A 15733-nucleotide genomic window follows, 5' to 3' on the forward strand; every position below is an offset into this window, starting at 1 on the left:
AGGTTTATCTATGTGGACAGATGAAAACATTATACTTTTGAAATCTCATTCTGGAAAAATAACTGTAAAATAGTAGAGAAAGGTCTAAATGAAAGGTAAAACCCAAGTCATCGGTAAATGACAGGTAGGAAAACTGCATTTGCATTGCTTTAGCTAATAGGTACCAGACAATGTCCATTTTGGATGGTAAATATGGCATGCTAACTTGTGATGTCAGCCTGAAATCAAATAAACTTCACTTATCTGCTTGAGGAAGGAAATAGGCCTGGGAACAGCAATGATGCTTCCATAACAATGCTATAGTGACAATTTTCCTTCTTATTTTCCTTCTTTTAGTTTTGCTCGTCCAGGGAAAGGATCATGGCTTGGTAAAGGCAACCTGGAGACAGGACCAGACCAGTCCAGTATGTCCTTAGAGAATCTAGTGTTTGGCGCTGGCTACTGCAAACCCACTTCTTCAGAGGTAAGGAGAGCACATAATGAAATTTTCATCCATTTGGTCCCACAGAGTCAGCATTATCTGAGCAAGAATGTGGCCTGGATTATGTGCTAGTACAGACAGTTTGTCTGAGGAAGAACCGTTCAAGCATTTCTCTATGACCTGCCTGACACTTGGATACACAACTCCTGTGTTTTCAGCCTTCAGCTACACCATCTATTTAAGAAAGTGCTCAGGGTGTATGCATTCTCAGTTCATGGACTGCCAATGCCACTTTCAAAGAGGGATTTCTCTGACCAGGAGTCTGCTCTAGAGATTAATTAATCACTTGAAGATCTTAGCTTTCAGATCTTACGTCCACCAATCAAAGGAAATGAGTCATTATAAATGTTGTAATTAGCAGTAGGTCAAAATTGGCAGCAAGAAGCTAGACTTGAATAGAATTGTGCCTGGAGCAGTGAGGAAGGAGTATTGTGCATGTTGATGAAGGAGTTTCATGCACCGTACTTTACTCAAGGTGATTTCCTCAGTTTGTGCATCTTTTTGATCTTGGTACTTACTGCAGGTGATAAGCAGAGCTTGTTGTGCAATTTTTTAGTACAAAGTTGTTTGGAAAATAATGATTAATTGAACTTTTTGTTTGTTTATTTGTTTTGTACAAAAGTACTAGCTTTGAAGTTTTTTTTTTTTATGTCACAACTTTTTTTTTGAGATCTAGAATCTCAATTTAGAATAGTGGAATTATCAAGTGGTACGAAGCCATGATTCAAGGATCCTGATTGACATGCTACCCTGAGCTTCCCTCCACCTTTCCTGTTGAAGCTGTCCAGTTTTACATAAATATTAAAAATACACTGCCTTAGAGAGACTGATTCAGAACGATAATCAGGGAATTAACCCAGACTGTAAGAGTGTTTGGCCTGAAGCTACTATCCTGACCATTGGATTATTGTATGCTGTTGGCAAGAAAACTGACCTTATTCTCTCTCTGCTTGGTAGACAGTCACATCATATAAATTTTAATAATTTTAGTGTGTATCTTAGGAGACTAATCTCTGTATCTCTCTATATATCACAAAAGAGAGAAAGATTTATTTGAAGAGTAGTTATTTCTCTTTGTTATTCTGTGGGTAAATCTCTATTCCATGAAGATAAGTAGAATGACTGACCCTCTATTTCCATTTTCTCCTTCACTCCTTATGGAAAAGTCTTAGTCTGATGTTGAAGAGAAAACTGAATTCCTGCCCATGGTTGCCTCAGCTGCAAACATTATTTTCTATTCATCTCTGTTGACTGGTCTTGCTTGATGAGAGCATAATTATTAGCCTAGCAGGTGACTATTAAATGGTAAAGTGAATACATGCTATCTTGAACCTACTATAGCACTTCGTTGTACTGCAGCATGTCACATATTAAAAAGTCAGAAGTATAATGTTGGACACTCCACCTTCCCCTGGTCAAATGTGCATTTGCTTAGCTTTGGAAACCTCTATTGGCCATGACATCTGTTCTTGATCTGAGCATTTAAGTTTAATAGATTGTGATGGCCTTTTTGCAAATGATCTCCATGGTGCATGATGACTGATTCCCTTGTCTTAATGTAAAAGAATTACTAAATAGGAGCTAAGAAAGAAACTACTGTGGAGGTGGGGATAATGCCAGTTCCTGTAATCCTGGGGATCCTGTAATGTTGCCCCTATATTTTTGCTCTTGCAGACATGTCTTTTGTTCCTTTAACCTCGAAAGTCATATAACTGTGGATGTAAATAACACATGAAATACGTGAAAATTTGAAGATAAATACTTACACTTAATGATCTTTGAGGGTAAAAGATAAGACTCTCTTTAACGAGAAGAATAAGACTTGCACAATGGTATATTCAACTACAAACACCTAAACTCAACATCCACCTGCGCTTGAAACTCTGATTCAGTGCCTGAATGCACTGGTTTTGCCAATGCATGGCAAAGCCAATAATTTCCTGGTTTCTCCATATCAGTCTTTTCTATATGTTCATTATATCATTTCACTCTCACCAAAGTTATCCTCTGATTTTAATAGAGAAATCATGAACATTTCCCTTTCTCTGGGAACTCTGGCTCTTTCAGTTCCTTTGCATCTGTATGTTTCAGCTTGTTTGCCTCCCTTCTTTTCTGCTGGGATTTTAAGTCAATTGAGGTTTAACAATTGAGGGTGAACTGAAAGAGCTGTGGTTTTTATTGTTGTTGTTTTCCAGGCTATTTTTTGCAGAATGCTTCCATTTTAGTGGAAACCTGTGATGGTTAGGAATTCTGAATATTCCCATTACAGTTCTCTTGCTTCAAGACTATGATCTGCATAACTTAAAACCCGTTTGTAAATGGATGCTTTATTATATCTGGGGCACTTATTGAGTTGACTAGATTCATAGGTTCAACATAAATTATAGACATGGTCACAAAAGAAAATATTCTCACTGGTGTCATATACACCTTCAGATGTTTAGTGACATTGTTCTGACAAGAGGCCAACACGCAGCTTCAGCAGAGTAGTGGATGGACTTAAGCAGTGGCCCTCAGGAAAGCCAGAATTGTGTTAAAATCTGATGTTAATACCATAAGGTCATGTCTTCCAGACATGTCTTGAATGTAAAGAAGAGAACTTTTACATTGACATAGCATCCCTTTTGTTTCATTAATGAGAGAACTCTTTGGATTAATAGGCCCATTAAATAACTGTGGAAGTTCTCAGATAGTTTATATACTCATTTAGCTTTTTTCTTCCTGAAAATGCAAGTGACATTTCTAAAGAAAGTTTTTATCAATCATCAGGTTCTCTTGTCTCTTACTGTGCTAATCTTCTGGTTTGGAGCTACTGAGGTGCCACTGCTTAGTGACAGATCTTGAAGGCTCCTTGTTCTGCATTTCTGACTTCTCAAGGCAAAAACTAATTAAATGTCATCAACTTTAGATTACACATGTCCAATTTCCTTAGCTTTCCCCAGCTGACCTCTGTACACCACTGGCAATTTATTCATTTCTCGTCTTATCAGATTCTACTCCATCCTGATACAAAAGCTTTACTGGACTTTTGTTATCTTTTCCGTTCCTTTTCCAGTCACTTACTCAGTAAGCAGGGTTCTTCTTTTCCTCTTTCATTGTTTCCCTCCTCCCTTCTTCCCTAATATTTTCTACGTAGCTATATAGAAGGTGTTTCTTAAACCAGGATGCACTACAGAACAAAGATACTTCACTTTTCTGCTATGATATGCTTTTGCTTTTCAAGCAAGGATAAAACATCAGAACTATTTCTTATTGATGAGTGCCTTTTGTTGTCAGAAAACATGAAAGAACTTTTTTTTATCAAGAAAACAATAGGAAACTGTATGAAGAATAAGCAAATGCGCTAATGCTTTCCGAAGATCTCCTCTCCTAATGACCTATATTTATGCATATATATATATACATATATATGTATCAGGATGCTAGCAATATGTTCAAAATAGGGTCCTATCTACTGTAGGCTTGGGATATCTGAATAAAAGACACCCATGAGCTGTGTGTGGCTGACTTATCTCATGGGCAACTAAATTCCCCAGAGGTACTGGTAAATTGTTTTTCCCAGTGAGGGGGTTCAAGAAAATGTTTCACATATTGCAAGCTCCATATCTGCATGTAACACAGTGTGATCACAGCAGCCACAAAAGCTGGACACTGAAAAAACATATAGAGAACCTATATTTAGAATGAAACAGAAAAGACTCTCTGCACACCTGAACACTAAACTAGCATACAGATCTTTGAGGTTATATACCTTGCTCTGTACCATACACTCTCCTGTATCCATTGTTTTCAGTCTGTTTTAATGGTTTTCTGTAATATTGTATATCATATGCCTGCTGAGTTATAATCGAGTTGAGTCAATGACATACTGCAGGTTATTAATAAACTGTGCTGACTGTAATCTTATTTTCATTTGGTTAACGATTCCACTGAAGAAAAAAATGACTTCTAACTAATCAAATTTATTAACTGTATGGCTTCCCATTAATAAGGCACTGGTGCTTGATAAGGAGTATTCTCCTATTTAGCATTCATGTAGCGATCACAATAGACAAAGTTTATGCATGGTTTAGTACGGGGGATAGAAGTGTCTTTCATACAGAACTACATAAAGGAGTTCCTTCTCACAGACAATTCACCAATGTTTTAAGTTTTCTAGCAACATCTGACAAATCTAAGCTATTTCCAAAATGTAGTTCAAATTCACATTGCCGTGTCACATAGGCAACATCTGTACTTTAAGCCTCTGCTAATGTGCTTTATGGCCTCTGCTGGGCCATAGTTCCTCATGATACATCACTTTTTCAGCTGTTGGTAAAAGTTTGTTGTATGCTGGAGAACAGTGGGTGTAAGGTCCACACTCTGAAGGCCCTATGTATTTGTTAGAAGTTATTATGGTTCTATGAAGTTGAGAATACGTGGCTTCAATCCCTCTCAGACATAGGAATGTTTCTTTAGAGTTTCCTGCTATTTCTTTTTTTAATGAGAGAAAGACAGAAGAAAAAGGAAGGCTAAAAAAAGAAGGGGAAGTGGAGAGGGAAGGGAAATAGGAGAGAGAGAGTGGGGAAAAGGAAAATAAAGGAAGTTGTTAGTTTTACTGAAAGACTAAAATTTTGTGAAGGCTAAAACTCAGGTGTTTCCTTTAAATGGAAATATACTTGGAATTTTTCTCCTTTTTAACATTGAAACTAGCAGTGATTTGGTAATGACGTAACTCCTGCTGTATAAAGAAGAACCTGATGTGTCTACATGACTGGGAAGTTACCAAGCCTTTTAAAATTTTTTTTCATTAACTGTGTTCCAAAAATATTGTTTTAGAAACAATGTGGTCATTTATAAACTTAAGTCATAGTTAAGATTTTGATTTTGCTGGTGCAAAACTTGAATATTTTAAATAGCTAGTGTAGCTTTGATTTGCATTTATCTCATGTAAATCCAAAGTACAGAACTGTAGTTTACATCTGAAATTTCACCCATGATTTTTAATTTTACATTTTGATGTCTCAGACCTCTCTACTTGGATGTGAGTCTGGTCCATAAAGTATATATTTTGTCTGTTAGCATATACAAATATGTTAGCATGCATTTGCGATAGGTAGTTTTAAAGAAACATGTATTGCTTGTGCAGATTGGCATTAGTTGTGATTGGGACTCCAGTCCTATGCATGATGATTTTGAAATATTAGAAAAGCCAAATATACCATTCTTTATCAGATATATTGACGTGTATATTTAATCACTGTGTATAGAGCATCACTTGTGATAATAATTGATTAAGTTTTTCATTTCCAGTTGCCTGAATATAAGTGGTTGATCTTTGCAAAGAAGTGCAATTGATTTCCTTGATGTAGCAGAAAACAGTAACTAATAATATGGCTTTGGCATTCTTTAACCATCGGCACATTTCGTTTGCTTGACTGTTATTTTTTGAACTGCCACAGTTAGAGTAAAGCAAAGCAATAATCCACATTATGGTAGAGCTCAAAACTAGGGTTAAATTGAGATTAAGCCTAAAATATGATGTTGTAAAAATGTAACACCCTCACCGTGGATGTCCAGTGCCAATGTTATGAAATCACCAGAATGTTCTTGTGAGATTCTTGTACAGACCAGAGTGATGATGGACTCCTCTCCTGGAGAAACTCTTCAGATATTGTTCTGATTGGACTGGTTCCTTTCTGAAAATCAGTGCAGTTTGTGTAAGAAGTTTGACTTTTTATATCTTCTTTTTGCTGCTGTTCTGCAATGTTTATGTACTGAAGAATCAGGCTGCCAAATTCTCTTTTAAAATCTGTTTCTGTACATCCCACTGTGAAAGACTATCACACCTAGACTTGTACAACTGAACTCAAATTTTGTATAGCTAATTTAGAGTAGCTGTGAGCAGAGTGGTTAAAAGGCAGACTCAGCATGGAAAATTTACTTCTCTTTTAGAGTTACCATTAAAATTATATACCAAAGAACTTCTTTGGCTCTCATCACCATATTTTCCCATTCTGGGATTGAAATCCATTATGTGGCTTGTACTATCGTTCATTTGATTGACGTTCCTCCAGTTGAAGCTTTGCCTGTCTCAAGATTTCAGCACTGATTTTAAGGAAGTTTGTAGGGGGAGGATTTGAACAAATGTGCATTTCTTTTTCTGCCCTCAAGTAGAGCGTACAAACAGCAGAAACAGCCTTTCTGCTATTTGCTTTGGGCAGTGGACCTGCTGGCTACCTATCTTCTGAATTTAGCACTCTACAATTCAGCTTTTCTTTCTTAGCTTTTTTTCCTTGTTGTACCTAGTTGACAAATCGTCCTCATATGCCCTAAAGAACACTACAATAATTCCCACTGACTGATGGTAAGAGAGCTTTTGAAAGGAGACCTAATCAACTCCCACAGCTTCTGTGGCTGACGGCCTTTCCAACGGGAGCAGATGCCAACAACAGCACAGTTGAGATCCATCATCTGGAAGCTTACTCTGCTGTTGGCAGGTGTCCCGGACAGCAGCTTGGGGACTGGGAAATGAGAAAAGAGAATCCCTGTTTTTTCTACCACTTTGTCTTGTTTTGTGGCAACAAATCTTTGTGTGACAGCAAGAGCTTGTGTCTCTGTTCAAAGCCACCGTGCCAATCACAGTGACCCAAGAACCCATTTCAGTTAATGTGAATTATAAGTTTTGATGCAGTGCCTGACAGTAACACTTAGAAATGAAGTCTTGGTGATGTTAGCTCATGGCAAACGACTGTCAGCGCTTCAGCCATCTCACAAGTTCTCCAAGGGAATGACAAGTTTCAACAGTCTGACTAATAGAAGAAAAAAGGGCTAAGAGACTGCAGATGGGTCAGTGCATTGTGATTCTCAAAAGTCTTGCCAGTCAGAGGTGAATGCCAATAGTCAAAGGTTTAATCAATATAGATAAAATATTTTTGAAACTTTGTGAACACAACAAAGAAAATACAATAAGCCCTTCAGTACAAGAAAAACCTCCTCTGAAGCTGATTAGATATAATTACATATTTAAAGTCTGTGCTGGAATATCTTGCCATGTAGCAAAAAAAAAAAAAATCGCTGCATAGAACTGGGTAGTGCTTCAAGGAAGCATCAAAAAAAAGTAAAAGTTCTGAAATGAGAAAGAAACATGTATTTTCAATGTACCCTATTTAAATCGGAGTTCTTTTTTTTCTGCCCTTTTTTTTTTTTTTACCCCCACATCTGAGAAGTCCTGGCCACAGGAGTGTTTGCCTGCACAGAAGTTAAATGGCCTACTTGAATCAAGCAGACTTTGGAGAGAACTTATTGGCAGTAAATGACTAGAGGGCATAGGAGTAGTGAATATAGTTGTTAGATGTATTTGGAAATGTGACTTGAACTATGTTTTGCCTTCTATTCCTGATACTTCAAAAGAACTTTGCTACTATTTTAGTCATAATGACCATCATGACTGCAAGGTTTGTCTTTCGAGTGTATGTTTTCCACCATAATGGCATCTGACAGTAACGTGTTTGGCACGAACTTCCTCATGTATCTTGTAAATGCTGATTTTCTGGTTTGGCAAGAAGAATTGAGATAGGAAGTGAACTAGCATATAGCAATTATTTCTAACTTCCTGGTTTTAACCTGTAACAGAAAAATCTTTCAATTCCTGAGTAAGAATCTATCTGAAATGGGATGAAAATGAAGGCCCCTCTTTCATAGTAAACTCATTAGATCTAGCAAACAAAACTGGGGTTGGGTAAGCAGAATACCAGCATGAATGGGAAATGAAAGATGTGCAAGTGTGGTGTGTTGTGACTCGGCACATTTTTTTAAAAACCTTGAAGTTTTATCTCGTTGCATAGCTCGCAAATGCATACAAGTATTCAGGTAATGAGACAGTCTATACAGGTGAGAATTTAGGTCTAAAAGCTTATCTAGGGTAAGCCAGATGCAGCCAATTTGCATATAAGCTAGACTGCTTGTGCGACTGACATAAGCCTTGAGAAATAAATCTTCCAGTCAGTCCGGGTTTACAATAGCATTTACCTCTGACATCCCCAACTTTGCGACATGATATTAAAAATAAAAAAAAAAGCCTGGTATATTTATGCTGTCTATGCATTCAGTCACCGTATAATCCCAGGGTAGCTGGAGCTGTCATGCAGCATGAAGGACCATTATTACTGTACTGTAGCCTCTGGTTTTCTGGTTTCTAGCAAGACAGATAAGACCAAAGACAGACCTCTCTGCTCTTCAGCATGATGTCCCCAAGCTTTTCTGAAACTCATTTATGTGTACGAGGAAGCCATATGGAGAGTTAATGCACTATATGTCTGCTCTCTGATGACCCAGCCCAAAAGTCATTGTCATCTCATGGGTTTATGTTAAGCCTTGAAGCAATTTGTGAAGTCTCTCTTGGAATAAACCTTATCTGGTGCGGCAAACACAGAGATGGCTCATCAGAAGCAAGCCAGGGTGAAGGGCTAATAGGACTCACAGTTTATTTCTCACCGCTTTGAAGAATTTCTCCAAAGTGATGTCATGTTCCTGGGGATGGTATAGCATTGTTTCTGCTCGATATGTTGTGCATTTCTGGTAAATAGATAGTCTTTGACTGTCCAGAATCTTCAGTTCAACCCCTTTTTTTTCCTCTGCTAATCTAGAAATATGCTACTTAAAAGCATAAAATGCTGGCCTGCAGAATAAATTGTAACATACTTAAGGCTCATGAAATTTGATTGTCTTTGAGTGTAAATTACCTCAGGGCTGGTGCATGCGCTATGCATTATACAGTAGGTATCTACTGGGCTAGGAAAATTAACCTGTGAAAGGGACTGCTTATGCAAATTCATACAGCTTCAGTTATTCAAAAGCTGCCTGTTACCTTGCAGTAAATTGTAGCAAATTAATGTAACTTTCCTTAAAGTAACACATCCAGGAAAGTTTCTGATTAGGCATAACTGCTGTTTCAGTGTTAAAATAGAAATTACGGTGTTCTAAGTACAGAAAAGGCCTACATATTGTTTTATAATTGGTTTTGAAATTTGATGTATGTTTGCATGCATGTCAAAAAAGCTATAAATGATTCATTGCCTGAGAGCGTCATAAGTGAGGACTTCAGCAAGGCAGCATAATGATAGCTCCAGGCATGGAGATGCTTCTTGGTAGCAAAAGGCATAGGAATCATGCTCTCCTGTGTCAAAGAAAATAGAGACCAGCAGCGCAGCACCTAGGCCAAAGCAAAGCATTTCCCATGCAGACTAATTATTTGTAAGAAGAAAGGTGCCTCTGGCCAGAGCTATAAATTATTCTCTTTGGGAGAGAATAGCTGAAATAAAGTAACATTCCAGAAAGAACAGATTTTGACACATAGTTATGTGAAAAATCCTATCACTCTTATTGGGTCACTGTGAAAACTTATTTGAAATTATCTGAATGTTGGAACTATCTGAGGCAGAGAACTATCTTCGACAAAATAGCTGGGAAAGGAATGGGAATTGATCTGCTTTATTTGGTTTTATAACAAACTTTTGGACAGGATCCTGCAAGAGTCCTTCTGTTCATCATCTTTTTCGCAGTATGTAAAATTCATTTAAGCTGCAAAATGGCATATTTAGAACTAATAAAAAGATTTTTCTTTTTTTTTTCCCAATTTTATAGAACATAGGCTAGCCAGTGGAGCTCATTGCCTGAGGTGCTTCTGTGAACTTAGAAGGGGTTTGCCACAGTTTTGAAAAATGACAACCCTGACAATTACTGCAGTACCTGTTCAGAAAGGACATGAACTCTGGGAGCTCTGGTATAAGTCGACATCTGAACATTTTGAAGATGACTTTGCCTGAAGGCATGTCTGTCAGGTTTTAGGTGTGGGTTTTCTTTTCTTTGTTTACATCGGTCTCTTTGGTAAGTATTTGATACTTGCCTCTGCTCGGCAGCAAAACACATGTCTTTCTGGACTTCTCTTCTGATGCGTTTTGACAGAGTCTGTGCAAGACAGCCTGCCTTGCCCACGCCGTTAGGGAAAACTGAGAAGTCGATCCTGAACCAAGTGGAAAGAGAGAGAAACACAAGAACATTTGCAAATAATAATAAAAAGTGATAGTACTATCAGTACAGATGTTCTTGCTACCCACCTGCTTATGACTCATAGGACCTCTGTTTGGTAGAGGTGTGGCTGTGTGCAAAGACTGAAAGAAACAATAAAACAACAGAATAATTTGCCCTAGTAACAAAAAAGTCAGAGTGTTTAAAAAGTGAACCCATAGAGTTTGAAGTAATTCGTCACTGCAAAATGACAACTAAATATTTTCCCTTTAGCAATTGTTTGGCATTGGTGATAAAGCTTATATTACTAAGTTTAGAAGCAGAACAAAAGTCTCATGCTTTCTCCATTTGAGGAGAAAAAGGTAATGAGACAGTGTGCAGCCACTCCTCTGGTTGTGGAGATCTCCACACTAAATTCTGGGTAAGATTCCCAAGCAAATCATTTGGGTACACATGGCTGTATCCATTGTCTCCTTTGAGATCCTGTGCAACCACATAGCAAAATGATCCTCTGGAAAGCTACACTAAGATAATGGTGATTGTAAAAGTTATGTTAGAGACCAAGCTGGTGGGAGCCACAGGATCAGATTCGAAGTGATCTTGACAAAGTGAAGCAGTATGAAAATCATGGGGTGCGATTCAGAAAGATTCTGTTCATAAGCAAGATTTATTCTTCTATATTAGAACAAAAGATTAGGCCCTCAGTTTAGGGGGCAATACAGAAATGCTGTGATGTTTTGGCATGCTACTTTTCCTATTGTTTGTTTTTATTTTTGTCCTTCTTTGAATTCTAGATTCCCCAAAAAAGAAAAATTTCTTCTATTGCATGATGCTTGAATGATGATTCTGCTTGTGGAGTAATCAAAATAATAAAGATATTTTCTGCAAAATTTTGAATTGGAAATGAAAGGAATTTGAGAAAGTTCATCATTTCATATGAGTGGGACCAGCTTTATGATAGTCTCTTACTAACCTTTCTGCCATCTTGTCCTACCTGATTCTTATTCCTCTTTTTGAAAAGGAGGATCACAGTCTTTTTGTTTTATTTCTTCTGCATCAGTTTCAAACATTCAGTTCAATGTTAACTAGAAAGCAAATGCTATTTATATTTGTTAGTCTTACGTCAGTTGTTAAAGAGGAAATAAAGAATCAGAGTATTCTTTCTTGGGGTAGCCTAGCAATCCATCTCCTCCCAACTCTTATTACTCATCTTCGAGCGTAGGACTCCACATAGACACTCTCATATCTTCATTTCGTTTCTTCTTTTCCATAGATCAGGATCCATATCTATTGCATCACTAGTATCCCAGCTCACTAGTTGTGGGCTCTTTTAACTTTGTCCAGACTACAGGTAATGCTGATACAATGCTGATAGGTGGCACAGATGAGCTCACCTTTTATCTTGGATACTGCTGCTGTGCATCTCCTGAGTGACCAAGTGAAGACTACAGTGACACTACAAGTCCATCCTTTACCTTATGCAAATTAGTGTTCCAGTGCTTGAAGTAATTAATTCCTCCATATATATGGACAAGATTGCGGCTGAGCATAGTTTTAATTTAATAGAACACGTGGATACTCTTTTTGGCTCTTGTCCTTCTGCCTCAAGGCCTTGACGTAACAATCACAGTTTACTGGAATGTTTCAGTAGGTCCAAGTAAAGTTTTCGCTGTGATGATCTATTGTATGAAGAAAGTTATCACAGCTGCTAGAAGCTGCTATAGGTGTCTTTAATGACAATAATGAGTTTGATCCTGTGTTTAGCAAAGGGCAAGAGCTGTGATCCTTGTCCTTTGCTGTTGATGATTATATGTCATCATATAAGGAAGAATTATAAATATTTGATTACTGTGACATACAGCTTTGAGTTAGCTTCAAGTAAATTCGGTGAACATTGTGGAAGGGAAAAAAAAAAAACAGATTTCAGAAATTCCAGATGGAAGAGCTGTGGAGAAAGTGCACTGGAGGTGGGTAACATGTCATTCTGCTTTTCCTCTTAGACATTGCAGCCCATTTCTATGCCATTTTCCTAACAAGATAGAGAACTTAAATTCTCTAGCCAGAGGCAAGGATATAGATAGGGATGTGGGGAGTCGCTGAGTTCAGTACACCACTTTTGTGGGGAACTGTGAAATAAGCATTTATCTCAGAAGGTTGGGCTAGATATTCCATAGGGGAACATCTTCTCTGTATCCTATGGATTATCTTTCTTCTGCTTTATATATATATATATATGTACAACATACAGAGACACTCTAGGTCTCTGTATGTTCTTAATTTTTAATACACATCTGCAGTGGATTAAGAGGTTTGCTATGGTACTTACACGATAAGTCTTGATGTGTTAAGACACAGTAATGTGAAAACTTGCACTGACTTTAAAAATGCCTCAGGAAAAAAAAAAAAAAAAAAAAAAAAAAGCACCTCTCCCAGCCCCAGGTCTTCCCTTTCACTGTGGACAAGGATATGTATTCTTTATGAAAAATACCTGGCACATCCTTGACTTAACACTTGTTTTTTCCCCCAGTTTAGGCATTGAATTGTAAAATCAGTTATTCTCCTAGTTTTAGCTGTATGTGAACAGAGCTCCAGGCCTGTGCTCGGTTTCTCTGTGACAGTGAGTAGCAGCATTTAATAGAGCCAGGCATTTCTAAATAGGAAGCCATGGTTCTTCCTGTTGTTTTCATTAAATAAAGAGCATTTTAGAGTGACCATTTGCCCTAACTCTATGCATCAGAAACTGACAAAGAGCCAAATTCTCTGGTGCTTGCAGTGCCAGTGCACTATATTTAATGCCATATTGTGCCAATCACTGCGAGAGAAATGGCATGTTCCAGAGAACTGCTCTCAAATAATTCGTTCATCGGTTCCAGGCTGACCCACGTGCCCCTGCACAAGCGGGTAGAATAGTTTCAAGCAATCCTCTTTCTTGCTTTAGCCTTAATCTTATATGGTGGGGGTTGCCTGGGGGTAAGTGGAAGGCTACGCAACCCGGCCACTTCCACCCCTGTCTTTGGCAGCCTGGTGCGTTGGGTCTACTCCAACTCATTACAAACCTCTTCCCTCTTAGAAAATTGGCACCATGATAAAACAGGCTGACGTCAGCCTACATCCCTTAAAATTTGCTGAAGGAATATTTTTTGGCAGTTTTCCAGGCATTTTGCATGGCAGTTTTTTTCAGATAAGTTATTTTTCTCCTACTTTTATGTTTTTGATTTTGGTTTTGTTTTCTTTCTCTCTCTACAATAAAGTAGCAATAAGAAATATCCAGTTAAGCTCTGCCTCCAGTGGTCCTTGACAGGGCTGAGCCACCAGATGTTCTCATGTCCCTAATATGGTGATATTCTGGCACAATGTCCTTAATTGGTTCTTGTACCAGCCATGACCATGCCATCACAGTGGGACACAGTGTAGATAAAGCAAGGTGGGATAGTCACTTACCTACACACCTCCTCACCTCAGGTCCATTCAGGTCTTCCTGTTTTTCCAAGTTAGAGGATTCCCAGGCTCACACTTGACCCAAACTAATGCACATACTGAGGCTGGAGGTCAGAAAACAACTCAGAATATCTTAAACATCTGTATTGTTTGAGGGGAGACAGTATCTACTGAAACTTAGGATACCCTGTGGTGCTCGCCCTTTGCCTGTACCTGCTTCAGGAAAGAATTGCTCATGTCATCTTTTGGAGCTTTATTTTATTCAGTTATAATAGAGAGAAATGATGCTGGCTTATTTTTGATGCACTTCAAATTCTGCAAGCAACTATCACTATATTAGATAAAAGCCTGTTCATCCTTGTGTGTTGTTTTTATGGTCACTGGTATTCCATTTTTTCCAGTCTGTAATAAATATATGTCCAAAATAAAAGCCTGATTCTTACTCCAAAAGCTGGAGTATTCAAAAATAATAAAATTAGAATATCCACGTTACCCCTAATCTTTCAAAGTTCACAGACCTAGAAAAGAAAAATTCAACATTGCGTGAATTAATTCTATGTCTTTCAAAAAGGACTGAGGTGAAACTTCTCTGACTTGCTCTAAGTGTCTGCATCTATGTCCTAGCATATTATTCCCTCATACATGGACCATGGAAAGCAAAAAGCATTTCTAAGGAATAATGCATCATAACATCAATGTTTACAGCAGAAGAGATAAACTGTGCTCTGAAAGTACCTCTGTCTTTCTATGGTCTATGAAAGGAATCCAGGATGATTAGCTGAGCTGAAGATATTTATGGTCCAAATATGTACAAATTACTAGATACTAATCTCACTCTTCCTATCTGAGCACACTAGCAGAGCGTTAAATCTTTGGTCATTGCCCCCCATGTGGCCGGACATGGTCTTTTTGGAATAAAAGGATTAAGATGCTATAAATTATAGGGACCTATATTTATGTGTTTACTTACTGCATCAGGATACAAAGAGCAAAACTCCTTTATCAGCTGCTAATCTGCTGCTAATATACCTACATAGCATATGAACATCTACATAGCACTTGGAGAAGCAGGTGAACATATGTTTCCCTAACAATGTGCGTAGAAGTTTTTTTGAAACACGTTTGGGTGTTTTCAGTTATCTTTAATGCAATTTCTCATTTGTTATGCCACTGAAAAGCTCTCTCTGTGTGTGCACACATACATTTGGGAGGGACAAAGAAATCTTAACAAGTTCCTTTTGAAAATCTGGCTGTTTTTACGTGTTTACTGCTGCCTGCAGTGCTCTGCAGCAACACAGCAGTTCTTCAGCTCAGGGATCCGTGTTTGATCACAGTAACAGGAGTGGATTTGCTCTCCTTATCCGTGGACAAACAGCATGGACTCTAATAGATAAGAAAGGAAAATGTCCTAAGGTCCACTTTGATGTTCCCACTGTGTTAATCCATTTAGAATTTCTGAATTTATGCTATGTTAATATGTCTGTATACATATTGTATATGTATACATATATATATATTATATATGTGTGTGTGTTGATATGTATATACAAATATACACATATTTACATACTCACACATATATGTATTTGTGTGTATGTATATATAAACACATACATAGTATGTGTATGCCTGTGTGTATACATATATATATATATCCATATACATATATGTGTGCATGTGTGTATAAATATGTACATGTGGAAGAGAATGTGTATACATACATACAGATACGGATATAGACACAAATACACACACAGATATGCATAAATACACGTACATCCATATGTATCCCTTTCTGCAATAGGT

At 37.7% G+C, this 15733-nt stretch overlaps 1 protein-coding gene across 1 annotated transcript in view; it reads left to right on the plus strand.

Moving 5' to 3' along the window:
* The window catches only part of FAM135B (family with sequence similarity 135 member B), a 111440-nt gene that overhangs the window by 60832 nt on the left and 34875 nt on the right, over positions 1-15733 (plus strand). The window contains exon 6 of the mRNA XM_088534756.1: positions 337-463. Within this exon, the coding sequence (XP_088390882.1) occupies positions 337-463 (127 nt within the window). The remainder of the gene's footprint in view (positions 1-336; positions 464-15733) is intronic.

This window comes from Tinamus guttatus, unplaced genomic scaffold (genome assembly GCF_059628265.1).
Source record: "Tinamus guttatus ecotype Peru unplaced genomic scaffold, ASM5962826v1 Tinamus_guttatus_pri_ptg000038l, whole genome shotgun sequence".
In the NCBI taxonomy this organism is placed as follows: domain Eukaryota; kingdom Metazoa; phylum Chordata; class Aves; order Tinamiformes; family Tinamidae; genus Tinamus; species Tinamus guttatus.